At 49.4% G+C, this 22,195-nt stretch overlaps 1 protein-coding gene and 1 long non-coding RNA gene across 3 annotated transcripts; one reads left to right on the top strand and one right to left on the bottom strand.

The window, feature by feature from the left end:
* Positions 1 to 15,831: 15,831 nt before the first annotated feature.
* Positions 15,832 to 16,861, top strand: LOC123088183 (uncharacterized). 2 transcript variants are annotated; one of them, XR_006441733.1, is made up of 2 exons: positions 15,832 to 16,368; positions 16,475 to 16,861. It is a non-coding gene; the product is annotated as an uncharacterized lncRNA (long non-coding RNA). The 2 variants fall into 2 exon arrangements; XR_006441734.1 differs by having other exon boundaries at positions 16,448 to 16,861.
* Positions 16,862 to 17,000: 139 nt separating this feature from the next.
* Positions 17,001 to 20,853, bottom strand: LOC123088182 (uncharacterized). The gene is made up of 4 exons (XM_044510375.1): positions 20,623 to 20,853; positions 18,559 to 20,421; positions 17,442 to 18,434; positions 17,001 to 17,354 (listed from the first exon to the last, which is right to left on the bottom strand). Exons 1-4 carry the CDS (start codon positions 20,731 to 20,733, stop codon positions 17,211 to 17,213), a joined length of 3,111 nt encoding a protein of 1,036 aa, XP_044366310.1. The 5' UTR covers positions 20,734 to 20,853; the 3' UTR covers positions 17,001 to 17,210.
* Between the last annotated feature and the right edge of the window lie 1,342 nt (positions 20,854 to 22,195).

The following is a 22,195-nucleotide window of genomic DNA, read 5'->3' as shown; positions in this document are numbered from 1 at the left end:
GGGCCAAAATTTTCCACTCGTTGCCTCCCCACTAGCAGTGTTGGATTTCCACAAACGGAGCGGCATTTCGTCGAGCATCTTGCCCGCGGCGGTGTCGACGACCTCCTCGGCGCGCGCCCAGGGGAGGAGCGCGAGCGTCGACGGGGAAGGAGGCGATGAGAAGCTCGAGGAGACATCCTGCATCCGGAGGCCGACGTCAAGCCGCCCCATGCCCCGCTCCCTCGCATCGTGCCCGGTCCCTCGAGCCGCCCGATGAGAAGCTCGAGTCGCCCGTGCCCCGCTCCCTCGCAGGGCGTCCAGCCGCGGACGATGAGCTTCCGCTCGGCGGACTCCATCTCGGAGCACAGCTTGGATGTGGCGGCCACGATGCGCTCCATCTTCTTGGCCTTGACCTTGATCTCCTTGGCCGCCAGCAAGTCGAGGCGCGCGTCGTGGGCACCGGCCTTGATGATGCAACACCCCGGTGAAGTCAATGCCGCAGCGCAGGCCGAGGCGCGACGACAGCGGCTGTCGCGGCGTCGGGCGACAGCACCAGCTCGGCGCAAGCGAGGCGGAGGAGGAACGCCTGGTCGGCGGAGTTGAGGTAGCCCTCCTGCTCCGAGAGCGAGCGGTGCAGCGAGAGCAGCTTGGACATGGCCGCCCTCGCCTGCCCGGCGGCCTGGGCTGCACGGGTCAACGGTGGGAGATGGAGGCGGCTTTAGGCGGAGGCGGTGGTGCTCACGGAGGCTGCGCCATGGCGGGAGGTGGCTGACGCGCGAGGCGGCGAGCGAGGAGGGAGGCGCGCGGCGAGGATGAGAGGAGCGGCCGGGCGGCACGCGGCGAGGGCTGCGGAGGGCGTGGGGAGAAAAGAAAAAGAGATAGCATGGGTGGGGCCCGGAAAAAAAGGGTGGAGAAGGAGTGGGAAGCTGATTGTGGGCCAAACACATGCAAATCCTTCTCTCTCCGCCCCCAACTGCCCCCGGGGGGCTGAGTTTCGTCTGAGAGCGCCGGCATCAGTTTTGGTCAAGTCCGGTAAAAATTAAGCCTCGAGGGCGACGTGTGGGAGAAATTTTAGTCACCGGCGCGCAAAAAGTAGCCTAGGAGGGCGTCTTGGGGGGCCGGCTGGAGATGCTCTTAGGCGCCCAAGGAGGAATAGCATTTTCTGCACAGGCCAAGTGCGCGCGGCGAGCACGAGCGCTGCCCAGCTTGTTCTTGTGCCTTCACCAAGGGAGAAGTATCTCATTTCCGAAAGATGAATGTTATGCTATTTGTGTTGTGCTGGTCACAAGTTTGGCAGAGAGCATGACCTTCCATTTTTAGCTTGGACCTATGCTTATTCTTGGCTCTCTCGTTATGTTTTTCACGGTGCAGTGAATTCAGCCGAGACAAAGAATCTGTTCCACAGAAAACAGAAAAATTCAGCCAAGAATCTGGTAAAGCAGCCGATGCAGTGAACCGAGTTTTCTTTTCCTTTTTCTAGTTGTGTGCAGTGGGTTTGGTCATGTCCGTTGTGTTCTGCCAATAATAGGTGGACAGATTTGGCAGGTGACCGGCCTGGTCGAGAACATGTTGGCATCGTTCGGTGCACGCACGAAGGCAATTGGCATTCTGTTAGGCCAATTCGAGCGCACGACACAAACGGACGTCCGTTTTCACCTATTTTCGTCTGTTTTAGGCGGTAATGGTGCGGCCCATGTTCGCTTGGATCCGTTGAGTTGTTGGTGCGTCCAACGCGCGGCCGCATTCAAATCACGTCTGGGGTGGACGTGATTAAGAAAGCGCAAAAAATTAAAATAAAATGCGGAAAAATATAAACACAAACATAAAAACATAAACATAATTTAGGGTTACGGCCACAATACGGCCCAAGTTTCACAGTACACAGCCATAATTAACATAAAAAAAAGCCAAAAGAAAACCGTTGCCGCGCGCTCCTGCCGTGCCCGTCGATGCCGTGGCCGTCAACGTCTTCTCACGCATCGTCGTTGTCGTTGTCATCACTGACGAGGTCGACATAGGCCGGTAGCATCCAGAGATGGGGCGACGGTGCCTGGTAGACGGGAGCCTGCTTGAACGTGGCAGGTGCCTGCACCACCTCCTCCCGTGGCAACAGCTCGCGCTCCGGTGACCGCGGTGGTGTGGGGCACCAGTTCACGCCCCCCACATCGTTGGCCATGTCCGGAGCCGTGCACGCCCAGCTCCACCACTGGCCCACCAGGCCCGGGTGGAACGCGGCGACGGGCTCCTCCTCCAGCACCTCCTCCCTCCTCTCCTCCTCCTTGACGGCCACCATCTCCGACTCAGGGAAGTCGACGTCGCCAGCGGCAGAGAGTTCCAGTGCCTCCTCCAGGCCGTCCCCATTGGCGCTCGTCGCGCGTGTTCATGGAGTCTTCCATGGCACGCCGAAGGAGCCGAGCCTCCCCCTCCTCTGTCATGCGAGGAGGTGGTGGTGGTGGCGGAGAGGCCGTCGCCGTCATGCCGCGCACCATCCTACGCCCGCGCACTTGGGGAAGGCTGGGAGCGCGCGCGCGCTTACATGGCCACCGCGGCGCCAATGAGGTGCTGACAAAGGAGGCGTGCCTCGTGTCGTGCTCGTCCTGGAACCAAGTGTCCCAGAGGGCGGAGTCGATGGCGTACCTGGGGTCGTAGTAGAGGTCGTCTGGCAGGAGGCAGCAGCGGCGTTGGATCTCCTCGCGATGCGCACGGCCGCTCAAAGGCACCGGCGGGATCAGCACCCGATCCGTGGACAAGTGTCAGTTATTGGGTAGGTGCACGTCGCTCCAGGGGCCTGGAGCGGCGTCCTCGTCTCCCAGTAACGACGGCACACATCTGCATTGATGTAGTGCCGGTTGCGCTCTCCGCCGGCCGTAGGGGCCATGGACAATGCGGGAGGCGTGAGGGCCCTGTGTGGTGGTGATGCGGGCTCCTCTTTGATGCCACGGCGGTGGCGGCCCGAGGACGAGCCAGCCTCGTGGTCGTGCGCCCCCTTGCGGCCAAAGCTCTACCGCACCATGGCTGCGGGCGGCCCGCGACCTCGAGGAAGGGGAAGGAGAGTTAGGGTTTGGTGTCGGGTTTCGAGGAGGCCGCGGGTGAGTGGAGTCGGAGCATGGACTGCGACCGGTCCACGGCTTCCCATTTAAGAAGGACGCCAACCGCGCGCCTCGGCGGATGACAGGTGGGGCCGGCCGCGCGTACGCATTAATGTCGGGCGGTGGGAGGTAGGTGTCCGCCTACCACGCAGCCCCGAAGCGGACGAGCGGCTCGTGTGTTTGCTATCCGCCGCGACCCAAACCCGGCGCAAGTTTGCGCTCGAAATGGGTCGGCCCTGATACAAAACGGACCATATGGGTCCAGGCCATCGCGCGCTGGGCCGTGGGGTCTGTCCGTTTTTCCCCAAACGGGCGGGGCCGAACGGGATGGGGTCACGCGCTGGAGTTGGCCTTAGATCATCTCCACTCGTTCGGCGCCCCCCGGGACTGAAATAGTGCCTCCTGCGGGCGAGCCGGTGTTATTTTCGGCGTGGGAGCGGTCGGGTTCCCACTCACCATCCCAAGTTGCTTCCCCCCCCCCCCCAAAGCCTTTTGTTGAAAATCAATTCGGCTGAATTTGGACGAAATTTGGGCGAAATTGTATGAAATTAATTCATATTTGTACATACTTTGAAGGACATAACCTAAAAAACCTGAAACTACGCCACCGCCCGTTGCCGCAGCCGCCATCCCGAGCCTTCTACATGCCGATGAGGTTGTAGAAGACGGTGTAGTCGCTGTCGTCGTCATCGTCGTCCTGCACGCCGCCGTCGTCCTTGCTGCAGCCCAACCCTGGGTCAGCTTGGCGGACGAGCTTGGTGGGCGGCGGTGCCTTGTCGTTGCTGTCCTCGAGGACGATGACACTGCCCTCATTGCGGCCGCGGCGCCGAGCGGCGATCTCCTCGAGGGTGCGGCGTTGGTGCTCTATCTCCTCGCGGACGTAGTCGTCCCGCACCCATCTGAGGGCGGTCTCGTCGTCATCGGCCATGTCGATGTGTTCCTGCTTCACGACAACGGGCGGGGTCCCGTGCTCCCTCTTCAGCCTGACCAGGCGGAGGTGCTTGCGGGGAGGAGAAGAAGGCTGACGGCGGCCCTTGTTTATGACAAGGCCGCCGCCACCACAGGCTCGGCCTTGATGGGCTCGAGCTTGACATTGGCGGGCAGCGCCGCGCCGGAGGAGGAGGAGGAGGAGCCACTCGCCATGCTCCTCGACAGCCAAGAGTTGCCACTCTGGCGGGAGACCGGGGCAACCGGGTACTCGAGCGGTGGCTCGTTGCCGCCCTTGAGGTGCTCGAGGACGGCGTAGAGAGTACGGCCGGGGACACCCTACCACGGGCGGCGGCCGTCGACGTTGTAGCGTCCCCGCACCGGCGCGTTGTTGGTGGAGGCGATCTGCTCCTTGTGGCGCCACCGGAAGTAGTCCGTCCAGAACGAGTGGTTGCCGGCGGCGTTGTCCGGAAGGCCAAGCACCTCCTCCGGCAGGGAGGCCCGAACGCACGCGATCTTAGCGTGGCGGCGGCCAGCGGCGGTCGGCGGCGGGGGGACGGGGACGCTGCCCGTGCTGAGCCTCCACGAGCCCGGCACGCTCATGTCGGGCGCCGCCGGGTAGTTCGCGTCGTGGAGGAGGTATGCCTCCCACTCGTGGAGGTGGCGGCGGCCAAAGCCATTGGCCGCCGCTCCGTCTTCGGGGTATCGCTCACCCATCATGGCTGCAGGCGTGGAGGGAGAGGAGAGAGGGGGGGCGTCCGCGGCGAGAGAGGGAGACAAAGACTTTGGTGAGGGATTGTGCGGCCAGCGGCAAGGGGGGGGGCTATGTTTCTATAGCCACGGGTGGGCGGCGAGCCGGCAGCAGACGTGTGTACGCATGACGAGAGGGGCGGGGCGTGAGTCGGCGTGCCTTCACTGCGCCGCCCATGAAAGGCTGACCGGCGGCAGCCTTGGCATTGATTCCACGCGGGAAAACGAGGCGATGAGGATGACGAGCGCGGCTAGTCGCTGACTCGACGGGTCCATCAGGCTTTCGCGCTAAAAAAATTTCCCACGGCGCCACGGGCGCCCCCAGCGCGCCCGGTTAGGCCTGGGTCTGCGGGCGTCAAATTCGGCCCTAACCAGCAAAAAGTGGGCTTCTGGGACGCGACTGGTTCATTTTTTTAGCGCCGGTGATAAAAAAATGGCCTTGGCCTATAAGCATATACTCCAAGAGATGAAATGAACAGCAAGACAACTGAATCGATGCAATTTTTAGTAAAGCAGAGACCCAGGAATGTGAGAGGGAGGTAGAGTGGTGGCTCCACAAAGAACTCAAACTGGAATCCGTAATCCAGAGGCGTGAAGCTTCACATTAGCAAAGTGATTACGGAAGCGCCAAGTTTCGTCTCTCTTTTTGTCTGCATGCCATCCTCGTGTTTCACAAGACCCGTTTTGGAGTTTCAGGAGATTTTTTTTAGGAAAAGGAGAAGAAAGTGGACTCAGGGCAGCTTCCTGCTGCTGCTGCTGTAAAACAATTTCAGGAGTCGTGAGCACTGCAGGGTCAAAGGCCAGGCTCGCATGTAGAGTAGGAAACACACACGGCGACGTCTCGATCACTTACGCAGGCAGCACCGGACCGGGTCAGTCGATCTACAGTTTTCGAATGAGACATGGATGCCGACGCCGGCAAGTGCGGTTGGAAGTTGGAACAGTTTTGTTTTCTGCGCAGCAGGTGCGGAGCAATCATGCACCACAGACTGACGGACACAGTGGCTCGTTAACAACGGCTTAACTGTTTTTAATTCTTTTTAGTACGTGCCTGTCAGTGCAGAATCTGGATACGATAAGTTAACTGTTGTTGGGATTTCAGAAGAAAAATGCACCGATCGATCATCCGGTTCAGGTCCAATTCGAACGCGGCGTGCATTGTTCGAATTCAGCTTGGGAAAAAACAGGATGCATGCGTGCGTGCTGGCGGACTCGGTTGTTGGTTGGTCTCTCAACTTTGGGATCTCCGCCACAGAATCGTCCTTATTTTCGCTGGTGAGAGTGAGCGAGACGCTCGGATGCGACACCGAGGCGCGAGGCGTGCACGTTGTGTTGGACTAGCCACTGCATGCATGCGGCGGCTGCAGCCTGCACGTGCGTAGTTTAGTTGTTGAACTATTTTGGTCCTTGATACAATTAAGTATTTGTAAAATGAATGATTAGCTAGAGAAGACCAACAAACGATTGTGACTCATCTGCGCCATTACTGTATACTAGTCCGCCAACAATGGTTGAATAATTCGGTGAGGATTAACAAATGTCCAGAAGAAGCTGCAACTTGTCCGTAACTGGCCTGAGTACTATTACGTTTTAGTAAAAAATAATTTTGCGGGGTTAGTAAGTTCTTAACATGTTGATTGATGCTTTCTTGGAAATTAAGGGTATGTACAGAAACGTGTTGATGCTTTCCTGGAACCAAGATGCAAGTTGTGGGTCGTTCCAACATAGTGCAACTTGCTGGATCACCAACTTGTTGCTATGTATTTATACTCTGGAATTGAAACTGCATTTCTTTTTTTTAGCGACGATGGGATTTCAGGGTGAAATGATATTGGTGCTTGGTAAGAGGACCAGTTTTGTCCTGTCAAAATAAATAAATAAGAGGATCAGTTCTGGATCACGTGTCACTGTGTTTGGTGAGGTAGAGACAGCAGCAGACTTACTAAATGTCAAATTATGATGGTCGTTTCTTCTGATTTTATCCATCACACATTTAAACGGATAGGGTTGAATGGAAAATTTAAAGGGCAAGATATTTTAATGTGAACTCGCATGTAGAACACCATGACCAAACATGACCTATACGTAGAAAAATTCTAGCACGACGCGTGTGCAGTGCACTCAAGCATGTCTGTCTCTGGGTCTTTGGGTTGATGTCTAACTTTGGCATATCTAATTAATCTGATCATAGAACATGCATGGTACAGGCAGACATTCTCTAAAAAAATCCCTGCATGTGAATATATACATGCACTTCTGTTTTTGATTTATTTGGACACAGAGGGAAGGACAAAAGGGTTAAGTTTTTGGGTTTTTCTTTTCAGTACATGTGTATTTTTTCCACCAAGAGAAAGTTCATTCTCTATTCATGGAAAAAAGGTAACGGACTCCACAAGTATACACGCATCCACAGCTAGTACCATATGACTAACTCGCTCTCGTTGTCAACTGCCTGGCGAGCAGTGTCTAGTTTCTCTCTCTCATCATGATGTCTGGAATTCGTGTTGAATCGTTCTACACCTACACCCATGCTTACACCAACCTTCATTTAATTTCGGGTACGTAGTTTGAAATAAACTGGATAATTTAGTTTAGTAGTATCTGCAGTTTTCCTCCTGTAGTTGGTGAGATTTCCATTGAGTTGTTGACCCCCACCCATGCAGTGATAAAATTCTCTATCTTTATCTCTACTCTCTATCTCATCTCTACTACTTAAAAAAAATGTAAGGTCAGCTGTGTAAGTACCTTGGAGCAAGCCATTGTCAGGGATACCAACCCATTCATTGTTGAAGCACTTTCACTTCACTTCGGGAGGGAGTAAACTTTGCCCAGTTTCGGAGATTTTCTCAGGTGATCATGAAGGTTGTTTGTTTAGAGGTTGTTAACCTCTGGTGCTCGCGCAATAATTCTCGCTCGATTATCGCGCCTATGTTAGATGAAATCGGGGATAGACATTCTAGTTTTTCATCTTTTTCGATCCGTCATGTAAGCAAGGACAACAATAGAGTTGCTGATCAATGTGCCTTAAGCTTACATATTGGGCATTTCAGAAGTTTGGCTTGATAAGAGCCCTGACTTTCTTGTTGACAACCTTGTGGCTGACTGTAACTGGATTGCTGTTAGTTGATAAAATCCCCAGAGTTTGATGCAAAAAACAAAAAAGTACAGACATCAACAGTAGAACCAATAGCACCTATTATTTATTTTATTTTATATTTTACGGGTAACACCTATCATTAACTACCATAGGAAAAACGAGAGCAAAGGAAAAATGAGAGAATATCACATATGCATACATGTTTTTGCTCTCATTTTTTCCTTTGGTAGTTAATCACATATGCATACATAATATTATATAATCACGTAAGTATTTTAGGAATATTTTTAATTCTGCCATTTGTGCCACACACATATACAAAAATTGTCAATATGAACATTTATGTACATAAGCATAATCCTACTTAGATACTAAATATAAATCGTGTGTCCTTGTTCATCTAACACTGAAGGTCGTGGCAACAATACAAAAAAATTATGCATTAAGATATACTCCATATGCAGAGTGTATTTTATTATTTTGAGAAGGGATTTAGAGTATATTTTAGTTTTTTTAGGGAACCATGTATTTTAGTTTGAACCAACATGCATAGTATATAAGGAAGTTACTATTTTGGAATGACTAAAACAGATCCATCTTGTACTTACAAATTTTTGGTGGCCAAATTTGCCCTTAGCCAGTCAACAGTTAGGATTAAATTACCCTCTGATACCTCCTCTGAGCTACTCCCTCCTTCCAAAATATAAGGCACGGTTGACTTTTTACGATCTTCGATGCACGACTTTGACCATTAATACATATCAAAGTATATGGATTGAACATGTATAAATGGCACCTTATTTACCTTGCAAAATAATTTTATTTCATATGTATGTATACTAATTTTACAGACATATAATACATGAAAATCATTGTGAAAGTTGTGCAACGAAGACCAGAAAAATCAAACCGCGCTTTATATTTTAGGAAGGAGGGAGTACTAAGGAATAGAAGCGCTTTAAATTGTTATTGAATTCCCCCGTAAAAAAATTGTTCTCAAATTAATTATGTTTAAGGCATGAATTGGAAGCTTTTCTCTTGCCGCATCGCCGCATGGACCGGTTAATTAGTGCCCAGCCGTACCCTGCAAATGTTCCATTGTTCCACACGCATGTGGAACGGTTAATCAGTGACACGTTTTGTCGGAAGAATTGTGTTTAGGCCTATCGACAATTATCCTCCCCACCGTGCGTCGTCGCCAATCGTCGTTTCACCGTATTTCTCAAAGTGGGGAGGATATGTATATCGTCGTGTCTGTCTGAGCGCTTTCGGTCGTGGAAACGTTAGGCGACGAGCAATGAATAACACTTAACACTTTCTCACAAGCCTGTCGAGTTTGTTCTTTCACCAATGGCTATGATGATATATGCAGGAAATCAGGAGTATCCAATTTCCCAAAGGTCACAAATTTGGCAGAGAGCAGAGCATAACCTCCCATTTTTAGCTTGGGCCTACCTTTATTTTCAGCTAGTTGAGACAAAGAATCTGTTCCACACAAAACAGAAAAATTCAGCCAAGTGTCTGTGAAAGCAGCTGATGCACGCAAGTGGCATTCTGTTACTAATGCTTTCTTTGTCGGAGATAATCAGATAAGCATATGTTCCAACAGATGAAATGAACAGCAACACAACTGAATCGATGCGATATATTTACAAAGCAGAGAGCCGGGAAAGGGAGGCAAAATAGTGCCTCCCATTTTCTAATGCGACATGGATGCTGGTGCCGGCAGTTGCAACAGTTTTCTGCACAGCCGCTCAACCACGGAGTAATCATGCACCACAGACACAGTGGTTCATTAACAACAGGTTAACTGTTTTTTAATCGTTCATAGTACTATGTGCATGTCAGTCCCTTTAATCCAAATCAATCATTGCAGCATTAGTACTAACTTTACATCAAAACTGGGACAATTAATATGGATGAGAGGGAATAGCCTATTCTTCAGAGTGGCCGGCCGGCACTCTGACTGACCATGCACACTCCGGCTTGACGCGAAAATTAGAGATCGAGACTGATGCCTCCAATAGCTCGATCAGGTCAGATCTAAATGGCCTAACCTTATCCGGTTGTTGAAAAATTCAGAGAAAATGCACCGATCATCCGGTCCAATTTGAACGCAGTGTGCATCGTTTGAATTGAACTTGGAAAAACAGGACGCACGAACGCACGAATGTTTTGATTTCGGCCGTAAAATCGTCCGCAACACCGCTTACCTTTTCCTCTTCATAGTCGTTGGTGAGAGTGAGACGCTCGTATGGGACACCGGGGCATGTGCGTCGTGTTGGACTAGCCACTGCATGCGGCGGCCGCAGCCTAGCTACTAGCTGGCAGTTACACTGCACGTGTGTAGTGTAGTTGTTGAACATTTTGGGTCCTCGGTACAATTAAGTACTAGTATTTCAAGAATGATTGAGTGTGACTCCGTATCACCACTTTATTGCGGGCTGACAAGACAACAAAAGTTGAATAATGCGGAAGGATTAAGAAATGTCCACAAGAAGCTAAGACTAGCCACAATCCATAGTAACATACACTAGTAACATACACATATCCCTAGACTATATTACTACCTTCATAGTGGGTAGTAACATAAGTGTGGTAACATACAAAGCTTCATTTATTAGGTTATAGACTCATATTGCATTGGGACATGTGATGTTACAGTAACTAGCTAAGTTACTGTAACTATCTCTCTCCTTATTAACTCATCGCCACATAAGCAAATTTGCTGAGTTAGACTTGATGTTACTGCTAAAGTTACTCCCACTGTGGCTAGTCTAAAACATGTCTGCAACTGCCTGAGTGCTACTACCTTTAATTAAGATTTTCTTAACATGTTGATCGATGCTTTCTTGGAATGTGTATGGACAGAAACATGGTGATGCTTTCTTGGATTCAGGATACAAGTTGTTGGAAGTCGTTCCAACATAGTAGTACAAGTGGTACTAGAACTGCAACTTGCTGGATCAAAACCAACTAGGTTCTATAAATTTTGAGCAACTCCAATGGGCCTATCCAAACGGACGGCGATTTCGTCCGCTTTTTATCCGTTTGGGTCGGTCAGGCGGACACGAGTGTCCGCTTCCGTATTTGGGTCGGCGCGTGCGTCCAACGCTGGCGCGACCCCTTTTCGACGACGTAAAAAAAACTAAATGCATGCATATTAACATAAAAAACTAAATTAATTAAATATTAAAGCCGGCCACGAAGGCCGGCGGGAGTCCACGTGTCCACATTAGCATTTAAGAAAAATAAAAACAAACTAAAAACTAGGCGCCAGCGTGCTGCCCTAGGCGTCGTCGTCGGGGTTCGTGAGGTCGATGAGCGTCGGCGCCGGACCGGCACAGCTGAACGCCGTGTTTCAGAGCGCGGCCATGTCGGGCACGTGCTGTGCCGGCGCTGGCAGTGCCACCGTCTGGCGCGCCTCCTCCTCGGCCTTGACCCGCTCGACCTCGGCGTCGCACTCGAGCATCTCGAGGTACTCGCCCTCGCGGCGCTCCTCTGCCACCCGGATCTGCCGCCAGTGCTCGAGGTACGCCGCCTCTTGCTCCGGCGTGGCCTGCATCCAGACCGGCGGCGCCCTCACCACTCGCGCACTACTCCCGTCCAGGAGTAGCGCTCGATGGGCTCCGGCTCCGGCTCCGGATGATGTTCGGCTTTGGCGAGGCGGCGGGGAGGGTACGGCGGGGCCATCGGCGGCACCACACAGTCACGGGCCGCGGAGAGGGCCATGGCCTGCGCCATGGCCGCCTCGTACCGAGCTTCTTCTTCTTCTGCCGCCTTCGCCCTGCGCTGCTCGTCCTCCTCGCTCTTTCGGTAGACGGCCACAAGGGCCGGCTGGTAGGCGTCCTCTGCCGCCTGGTCTTCCTCCTTGATGATGAGCGGCGGCGGCGGCACGCTGTGGTCAACCTCGCGCACGCTGCTCCGCCTCGCCTCCTCGTGCTCAAAGGCGAACCAGCGCGCTCAGTTGGGCGAGTCGTAGGCATAGGCCTCGCCGCGGCGCTTCTCCGACGTCAGGAGCGCCCGCCGGCGACGCACCTCCTCCGCGTGCGCCCTAGCCGACCGCGGCGCCGCCAGCATTGGGATCCTTTTCGGATCTAGATGCCAGTCGTGCGGCAGCGTCACGTCAGGATACGACAGCGGCACGCGGTGGCGCCAGTGCCACTCCGCCTGGTGCACGGGCACGTTCACCCGCTGCCTCTACCGGCGAGCAGGCGGAGGCGGGGTGAACTCCATGGGGAACGGGACGGCGGGGGCCTTGCCCTTCGAGTTGCTGCTGCTACCGGAGAAGAGCCCCATTTGGGCGGCTGGGGTGGCTAGGGTTTGCTTGCCATCGACAGGGGAGCGAGCGTGGTCTAGATGGGGATGAGAACTGGATGAGGACGACCCACCACAGGGGCGGCTTAAAAAAGACGACCGCCGTGCTGACGTGTGGGCCCGGGGTCATAAATTAAGCTGATCGGAGAGGGGCGGGTAGTTGGGCGACCGCCAGCTGGAGCCGCGACGGACATCGAGAAGGCGCGCGTGGCGTTCGTTCCGCGTCCGTGCCGACGCATTTGGGGCGCAAATTTGGGCTGCAAATGTGTCGGCGCGGATGAGAAGCGGACGCGTTTTGGGTTTGGGTCGGCGCGTTGGGCCTTCACTTTTGTCCGCGCCGACCCAAACGGACGGCGGCAGACGAAATGGGTCGCCTCGTTAGAATTGCTCTTACACTCTGGAATTGAAACTGCATTTCTTTTTTGCGGACTGTGCGATTTATTGGTAAGTTTTTGGAGTTGGTATTTGTCACTGTGTCTGGTAAGTGGTATCCATCTCGCCAAGGGCTGCCTCTGGCGTTACGCCCGGTGGCCTTGCTGGTTCGTGCAAAAGATGGTCGCGCAACATCGCGCGGCAATCCAGCTGCGTGACCTTGAGGTCACGGGCAAGTGAGGTTGCCGACCGGCGATTGAGGTGCCGTCTTTCACCCCACCTTTTGTGAGCTCCCATGCAACTTAATAGTAACAATAAATAGTAATAGATATCCGAGAAATGATATTTTACCGTGCATGGGATATGCTCTATGGATTTTGGTGCTACATTTTCTAGTCAAGAAAAGTCTAAAATAAGCATTGAACTCGTACTCAAGTCTGAATAAATCTTAAACTTTTAATCACAGAAATCAGCACCCTGGACATACCGATGATTAATTCCGTATGTTTGTTTGGCGCAATGGAGAATAAATGATCCCGGCCAGGATTTACTCTCACTAACTACATTGGCCCACTCGTCATATACATCACCCCGCGACCGCATTATCTTCCCCAGTGCAGAAGCGCACTTCCAGATTGGAAGGTAAATGATATGCTTTGGATTAAAGGAATCAGAAGAGTCTAGCCATACGCGGATAATGGCATGGAGGAAATCTCGCGGAATCGATGAAGATGGCCAGAAAACAAGACAAAATTAAACCGTAGGAATTCAACGACGGCCTGTGTCTCAGAAGGAAAATTAGCATGGCAAAAATCATTATGCTATGATTTTATAATGTGCTAAACAATACTAACGAAGTTGTGACTGTACATTGTCGGCGCGCTAATCCCATGTTCTAAGCATGCATGTCAGTAGATTAGTATATGAGAAACTAAATAAGATATATAGAAATGTAGAGTGACTAAAACACTATGTAAACACAAATATGAACCTAAAAGAACCACTTATGTGAGCAAATTAAGCTCCAAAGAAGAGTAAAGGCATAAACAAATTCTAAAAGGTACTCAATGAAGATTCGTCACAATGACCGACTTTGAAATCCAGTAATAATATAGACACGTGTTATATTTACAGGTAATGGGACAATACATGCTCATAAACATTAATGCATAAAAATTTATCTGACACCGGCCTAAGAGCATCTACAACCGAAACGCACAAATCTGACCCCCTATATATCCGCGGACAGTGACCAGTCAGCACCTATTACTCCTCGGCCAGAGTCGTGCTCCTCAAGTGGCCACCCCCAAATCCATACATTCCATGCAAATGTAGGTAAACAATGCAGAAAAACGGAGCGGGGCGGCGGAGGTCACCATTTTCTCGCCGGGCACATTCCCTTGCGGTCACCGGAGCGGCAGTAGTACTACTCCATGTAGGCCTCTGCGGCGTGAGGTAATCATCGTCCTTGTCCGCCATGCCAATGTATTAAATGATGCTCATACATTTATTCGAGAAAAGAATTTCACGGAAGTTTGGTTTTCAAGCGTGGACAAAGAAGGCACATGAAGAGTCAAGGGGCAATGGATTGAGAGAATGATTGATGCATGGACAAAGAAGGCGAGGGGGGACAAGTTCAACGGAGAAGTGAGGCTAGAGGGGAGCATGGCGTTTGTTGGAATACAGAGAAAATACTTGCGTTTGTGACTTTGTTTTGTACTTGAACATTGTGTGCAATGTGTTTGTTCATGGGAGTAAAATGAGGTTTTTTTTTTACAAAAAAATTGTCCGCCCATGACAACACACAAGCAGTCTACTAGTGTAGATAAGTGGTCAGTCTTTCGGCCGGTTATTTCCAAATTAATCGTGCTTTGTGTTGTTTTTGTGTTTGATTTCTCTTATATACTGAATCAACTCTCTTCTTTTTAGTGCAACTGTGAGAGCTCCCCGTTCTGTGATGAGGTTGCGTAGAATAATTAATTACTCCCTCCGTTCCTAAATATAAGTCTTTGTAGAGATTTCATTATGGATCACATTTTGTTTGCGGGATAAACTTCCGATCTATTCATCCTCAATTATGATAGTGCAACGAACACTAGAAATAATAAAAATTACATCCAGATCTGTAGACCACCTAGCGGCGACTACAAGCACTGAAGCGAGCCGAAGGCGCGCCGCTGTCATCGCCCCTCCCTCGCCGGTGCCGGGCAAACCTTGTTGTAGTACACAGTCGGGAAGTCGTCGTGCTAAGGCCCCGTAGAACCAACGCACCAGAACAGCAACTGCCGCCGATGAAGAGTGTAGATAAGAAGGATCCAACCTGAAGACACACGAACAAAGACGAACGACGAACAGATCCGAGCAAATCCACCAGAGACACACCTCCACACGCCCACCGACGATGCTAGACGCATCACCGGAACGGGGACTAGGCAGGGAGACCTTTATTCCACCTTCAGGGAGTCGCCGCCATCTCGCCTTCCTGAGTAGGACACAAACCCCAACAAATCTCGAAAAAGGATCTAAAAACGGAGCCCTCCCACCGGCAAGGACCGGGATCCACTCTGTCCCCATGGCCCTAAGGCCACGATAGACGGGGCGGACCAACGCCGGCGCCGGCGGGAGGCAGAGAAACCCTAGTTTTTTTAGGTAGGAGGCGGCTGGCTAGGGAGCTCTTTGTGGTTTCCTCTCGTTGTTGATTCAACGAGCTCTTTAAAAGAAATTTGTGATAGAGATGCATTTTAGAGTATAGATTCATTCATACGGATGCATATAGATGCATTTTAGAGTATAGATTCATTCATTTTGCTCCGTATGGAGGGAATATTTCATAAGGTAGAAATTTGTGATAGTACTGTCTTGAGGAAAGAAAATGTGATCCAACTGTATTCTAAACGAAGAGAAAAGAAGAAACGAAAAGTACTGTGTGATTGATCCCACACCCACCATCCGTTCGACCGGGAAGTGCTGCAGCAAAGAGGGCCCGTGCGAGCAAACGGCGCGTGATTCGAGCGGCGCGAGGCGTAAAGATAGACGGACCCGCCGGCCGGCCGGCCCCCTGCGCCGTCTGCTTTTCCGCATGCTCGCGACGGCTTGTGCGCTGTGCGCCACGAATCCGACGAAAGTGACACCACCCCTGCAACCTGCATGCGTCGTCCATGACCGGAGGAGGGAATCCAACCAGATCCGCCCGCGGCAGGACCGCGTCGAGACGCCACGTGGCTGCTGCCGGGCCCACCCTCACCCCCTCCTCTCTCTCCCACGATCGCGTATTCCCGTTCGACGCATCCACCACCCAAACCAAAGCCGCATCCAATCTCCAACGGAAAAAGTCTGAAAATAACCTTGATTTCGTTCTCCAAGTCTGAATCAAACCCTGAAGTCTGAATCCCTGAAATTGTCACCCTGTATTTTTTGATCCCGGTTTATCCCGGCTGATTAGTGCTAAAAGCTGGTTTGGCCTTCAGGATTGCTTACGTGGCAGGGATTAGGGGTTAATTGGATGCAATGCTATACTGACTGCGGGCCCTTCCAGTACTCACTTAAGTTGAAGCGGCGGGGGGAAATTAAGGGCTTGAGCAGGGGAACCAAATTAGGGATCGTTGGTAGGCTGGAGACGGGCGGCGGCGGCGGCGGCGGCGGTTACTCAAGCAGGAGGTGGGCTTCGGCAGTAATCGACGACGTCTTCCTCCTCCCGCGCGTCGTACTCAGGCGGAGGTCGTGGGCGCATGGCTCCATCAAGGTCGTCCGCGCCGTACTGCGAGGACGCCATGGCGTACGAGCCGGCAGTGGAATGCCACTGTAAGAAGATTCTACTGCTGCGTTCATGGAATTGTAGTAAGCTTCCAATCTTCTTCTCTTGTAATTTTTCCTTGTCCTTGTTTCCGTTTCTGATGGTATGAACTGTTTCATTCAGAGAGATGGCTGTGGATTTTTTTTTCAGCGGCATGATGATCCCTGCTCCCCATTTGTTGTACAACTACTAATGGATCTTTGGGATGCAATCAGGAGGTTTGAAGCTGCATGTGGTGATGGCTGGAAGCAATGGATAGAACAGATGCAGAGAAATGGAACAGAGGATGCATTGAGACAATTAGTTCTGAAGAAAAATGCAGAAGTTCAAGCAAATAGGGCAAGATGTGATAGTTTAGAAAGAAAACAAATGTCCAGCATTGTGTTTTATGGCATGATCATGTTAGTGGCAGGTTTATTTGCAAGATTTGTCCTGCATTGACAGCTAGAAGATGAATGTAATGTCAAAATTTTGTACTAGCAGAATGATGTAATCGTTGGATGATGGAATGGTACTTCATATTGTTGGATGATGTTACATTTGCTGGTTCATTTTGTTGGTCGGCAACTTTAGAAAATAGCAGCTAGTGCTACTTCTGCATATTTGTCCAAAGTGACAAAATAGCAGCTGGTACATTTTGCATTGGAAAAACATAAACACATATCACATAAACAACAGGTAAATTTCTCCAGAGTGACGAAATCACTAGTTCTGGATATTTTGCATTGGAAAGACATAACTGGTTCAGTTCTACATAGATGCATTAGTTCAACACATATCTGGTACTACATGACCAGAGTGACATAACCAGCAAAGTGACATAACCAGCAAAATGAAATAACCAGCAGTTCATTAATATGCTAACTTAAATCACTTGTCCATCATATCATTTCTTTGATTTTTTCTTGGCTTGCACATTCTGTTTGTTTGTAGCCTTCCTCTTCCCTCCACTTATTCTTGCTTGTGCTTGAACTTCTCCTCCGCTCTTAGCCTGCTGGCTTGCTCTGATCTGAGCATCAGTGTTTGCTTGCTGTTACAAAATATGAGAGTATGTCATTGCACAAATTATTAAAATAAAAGTACAACCATTTAAAAAAGAGAGTGAACTTGTATTTACCTCAGATGACTTCATTTTCCTGCCTGTTTTCTTCAGGAAGGCATTCTTCTTCTTCCCCTTTTCAGGATTCTTGTTGCAGCCTGTCTTGTTGTGGCCCTTGTGGCCACACATGCTGCAAGTAATTTTAGTGCCATGCTTTGACATTTTCTTTCCTTTAGGTGCTTCTCCCTCTTCCCTCTTCCTGTCATTCTTCCTAGGCCTACCTGGCATACTCACATACCCAGGTGCTTGTGGTCTAGGTTTGTCTGAGACAGGCCATCTCTCCTGTCCTTCTACTGGATCCAAGCAGTGCTCATATATCTTCTTAAATTGCTCAACTGAATAGCACTTGTGAATGAAATCAGCTATGTTTCTTCCACTCTTGTATATGGCACTGATGGCATGGCAGCAAGGCAGCCCTGCCAGCTGAAAGTAACCACAAGAGCAAGTCCATTTGTCCAAGTTCACTGTATAGCTCCTTCCTCTGCCACTGACATGTTTCACCTCAAACCCTTCCTTGCCATTCCAGAGCACATCACAGAACTGAGTCATTTTGATGGCCACCTTAAGCTTCTTGAAAATGTTTGGGCATATATCACTAGATGTCCACTTTTCACTTTTGCTCCTATTTTCTTGGACTCTAAGTGTCATCTTGTGTCTAATCTTCTCTAGCATAGAGATGATAGGATAGAATCTGGCCTCAACTATAGCATTGTTGAAGGACTCACATAGATTGTTATCGACTGAGTCACAAAGGGACCCAACAGGAAAGAATGCTCTTGCCCAATGCTTAGGCTCTGTCCTCATTATGTCCCTTGCACCTTCAGGTGTATCTTGAGCTAACTTGGCCTTCCTATACATGAAATCTTCTCTGTTTGCAGCCTTGGCAATTGCCCAAAATTTCTTTTGCAGAGCATGCTCTCTAAACTTTTTTTTCCAGTTAGCATAGATGTGTCTAGCACACATTCTATGTTGTGCCTTTGGCAAGTAGTCTTGCATTGCACTGATCAAGCCCTACACAGAAGTTGGAATTTTTTTAGAATTTGTACATAAGACAAATGAGTACACCTAAAAACCAACATAAATGTTTCACGCTTCGACAACATGATCATTTAAAAGCTCATAATTAACAGCATACCTTCTGCTGATCTGATATGAACACCCATCCTTCACCTTGATCATTAATATCCAAGTCCTTTATCAACAGGCCAATAAACCACTCCCAAGTTTCGGTTGTTTCTTTCTCCACTACTGCCCAAGCTACTGGATACATTTGATTATTAGCATCTCTACCAATAGCACATAGCAACTCACCTTGACATGCTCCTTTGAAAAAACAACCATCAAGCCCAATAACTCTTCTGCATGCTTTAAAACCCTGTTTCATAGCACTAAAGCACACATAAAAGCTTTGGAAGATATTTTGATCCATGTATTCAGGGTCCAAGCCAACAAGGATTGTGCTCCCAGGATTGCTCCTAAGTAGTTCAAGCTGGTAATCAAACACCTTGGTGTACTCATCTTTCAGTCCAGCAAGTAGCTTCTCTGACACTATCTTCTTAGCAGCCTTGCACTTTGAAGTTGATACATCAGCAAAGAAATCTTTCAAAACAGTGGCTTTAATGCTATCAATTTTCCATGTGGGGTTCGCTCTTAAGATATGCTCATATCTCCTAGCAATAACTTTTGCAGTGACAAGATGATTGTCTCTGTTAGGTGCACACTCATGTTGATCTTCATATGTGATCACCTGGAATCTAGAACACCTGCTAGTATAAGCACCATATATAGTCCAGGGACATCCAGGCCATCCACATTTAGCCCTAATCCTCCCTTCTTCTGACTTCATGAAGTTTATACTTCTAAATGTCAGGAGTCCATATTTTATTAGTGCCTTTCTCATCTGATCCTTGCTCCTGAAAACCATTCCTAAGCAGAATAGTGGAATATCTACCTTAGGGTTATACCTTGGGAACTTAGTCTTCCTCCTAACAAATTCTCCTTCATGATCACTGTCCTCATCGTATGAGTAATCTTCGTCATCTGAGTCGAAGTGGTCTTCTCCTACCACTTCTTCCACATTAGCCACTAGATCTATTGGAACGGCACCAGATGGATTTCTCTTAGCCCATCTCTTTGAGTCTCTAATTCTCTTCTTAAAAGCCCTTGCTTGTTCCCTTAGCTCAACATATTCCTCTTCCAGTCCACTCTCATCACTTCCTGCCACATAATCACTATCATCTTCCTCACTGTCTGAAATAGCAGAGCCACTGTCATCACTCTCATGTTCATATGTATGTTGGTCTGCTGCATTATCACTATGTGTTCCTGGATTAATGACCTGAGAGGTATGTAGCTGATCCTGAGAACTTTGTGCCTCAATTTGTAAACTCTGTATCTCAACATGTGCACTTTTAGTCCTCTGTTTCATTCTGAAATTGTGCTTTGTAGGGCTGCTAATAACCTGGGTTATAACACCACTATCATTTGGTACAAGCACACTTTCTTTTGCAGTCAATGATGATGGATTTCCACTAATTATCTGAACATCTTCCTCTGCAGTTATGACTGCATCTGGTTCTGTATCACTCCCTCCATCTAACTCATTGCCCATCTCATTTTCAAAATCACTACCACTGTCACTTGCACTTTGATCATCTTGCTCCCCAAAGTACTCCACATAGACCTCAGCCACTCCTCCATCAGTTATGTATTCAGACATCTTCATACAGCCAGCATCATCACACAAAAATAATAGGCCATCCACTAGTTTTTTACCAGGGATCAGGAAGTAAAGCTTCATACTTTCTTTGAAAGGTATGTGATCACCAAGAAATCCTTTGATCTCTGGCAAAGATAATTTATCCCTTTCAATCTCTGACATTGCATCATCTCCACCAACATAGTCTAAAGTAGGTCCAATTCGAACAAATTGCCCACCGAAATTAAACCGCACATTCAGTTTGTCGCAAGCATCCATGATGAGAGCACAAACCCTAACCTGCATTGCCACACATTTTTGGACGAAAATTAATGGCTAGTATAGCTATTCCGAACTAGATGTAAAAGTAAATCCAATGTTTTCCAACAAATCAATGCCCTAAATAACCTCATTTTCCTGCCCAGAAACCCTAACCAGGGACAATCAACGGCAAAAAAAATGCAAAGATGAGAAGAGGAACAGAAGGAGGAAGGGGATTACAGGAGATTTCTCCGGCCGCCGTGATCGTCTTGCCGTCCCTGAGATCAACCACCGCCAATCGCCATGGCCGCTGTGAGAAAGGGGAAGGAGAAGGGACGGGAGGAGAAGCATCGAGGGGCAGAAACAGGGGAGGGAGCGAAAACATATTGGGGTTTATGAGAATGATAGGACCCATTGTCAGTCCAGCTATTTCCCCCTCTTTCCTCCACATATTCAATCCCAGTGCAAACAAACGTCTAATGGGTCTGGATAAACCGGGATCAAAAAATACAGGGTGACAATTTCAGGGATTCAGACTTCAGGGTTTGATTCAGACTTGGAGAACGAAATCAAGGTTATTTTCAGACTTTTTCCATCTCCAACACTGCTCCCGCTGGCGGTTGCGTGGACGCGAAGACGAGCACGACGATCGTGGCTTTCGGCCGACGGGCTCCGGCCGCCAGCCGCACCCGGGATTGTTCCCGCGTTCATAGAGGGGGCGCCGAGTCCGCGAAATATCGAGATCTTTTTTGGCTCCGGTCCGGATTGGTGGTGCACGCACCGCGACTCTGTCCTGCCGGTCGCCATGCTCGAGTGTATGGTCTAGAGGCTCTAGCTGAGGTAGCTTAGCAGCGGCCGTCTCTACTTCACTCTCCAACAGCGACTCCATCGGCGACTTGTGATCAGTTGTGACCTGCGAGTGTGTGTGGGTCGGACAAGTTACCGATCGACCTGTTTTGCACACACGTCTTGGTCCCTGTCATGCATGTGTTGTGATGGCGAGATGTAACTTGAGCTACTCTTTCACCAGCGCAATATTGACGTTCGGGTACTCAACTGCGCAATTTTCCTTGGAGCATGAGATGGTTTTAAAAGATGAAACGTGTGTGACGCCAATTGTGCAAACTCCTAGGTGACCGCTTAGTCCTCCCACATTTAGCCGGTCAACATTTCCCCTCATTTTTTTCAACCAAATCTGAAAAATACTCTAAAGGCATACAGTTTAAACACAGAAATAGATCGTGCAAATTAAAAAAACTTAGTTTAAAGTCGGAATATAGTGTTCAGACATAAATTTTTTTAAGAGGAACATTGTTCAAACATGAAAAAAATGAAGAACATCACAAATCTATTGGTTTCCATAATGTATCCACAAAGGGTCTACAATATCATCGAGATTTATGTTCTCCGGCCGACCGGATCTATCAAAATCAACATTATCCAAATCATCGCCGACATCCTCCATAGTCATGTCGCATTACATGTGCAGTTACCACCTCCCTCAATATCTATACTATCTATAGTGTACGAGTTTTGAAATGGATCCAGAGCATCAATCATAACCGTTGGTCTCCAAAATCCAAGAGCTAAGATCAGCCGGATTCGCCATGAACAGTAGACTGATGTTGCCTCTACTCTGTTCTAGAACATTCACGTGGCCCTTCCAGGAAAAAAAGGCCCATATGTGATGCCTCATGGGCCATATTACCGTTTGAGCGGATGACGACTTGAGCCCTTGGAGGAGAATGGGGAGAAAAAAAGGATAGAGTAACATACAGTTTTTTTAATGAGCCTACATTATTGTATTTTAGAT

Source organism: Triticum aestivum, chromosome 4A, assembly GCF_018294505.1.
Source record: "Triticum aestivum cultivar Chinese Spring chromosome 4A, IWGSC CS RefSeq v2.1, whole genome shotgun sequence".
NCBI classification, from domain to species: Eukaryota; Viridiplantae; Streptophyta; class Magnoliopsida; order Poales; family Poaceae; genus Triticum; species Triticum aestivum.
This window is presented reverse-complemented; position numbering and strand designations above follow the sequence as displayed.

Excerpts from the sequence above, each read along its gene's own strand:
- LOC123088182 (XM_044510375.1), bottom strand. The coding sequence starts at position 20,733 with ATGCTTCTCCTCCCGTCCCTTCTCCTTCCCCTTTCTCACAGCGGCCAT. Across the intron at positions 20,422-20,622 it reads GGCGGCCGGAGAAATCTCCT|GTTAGGGTTTGTGCTCTCAT; the intron begins GTAATCCCCTTC and ends GTGGCAATGCAG. Across the intron at positions 18,435-18,558 it reads TCATATCAGATCAGCAGAAG|GGCTTGATCAGTGCAATGCA; the intron begins GTATGCTGTTAA and ends ACTTCTGTGTAG.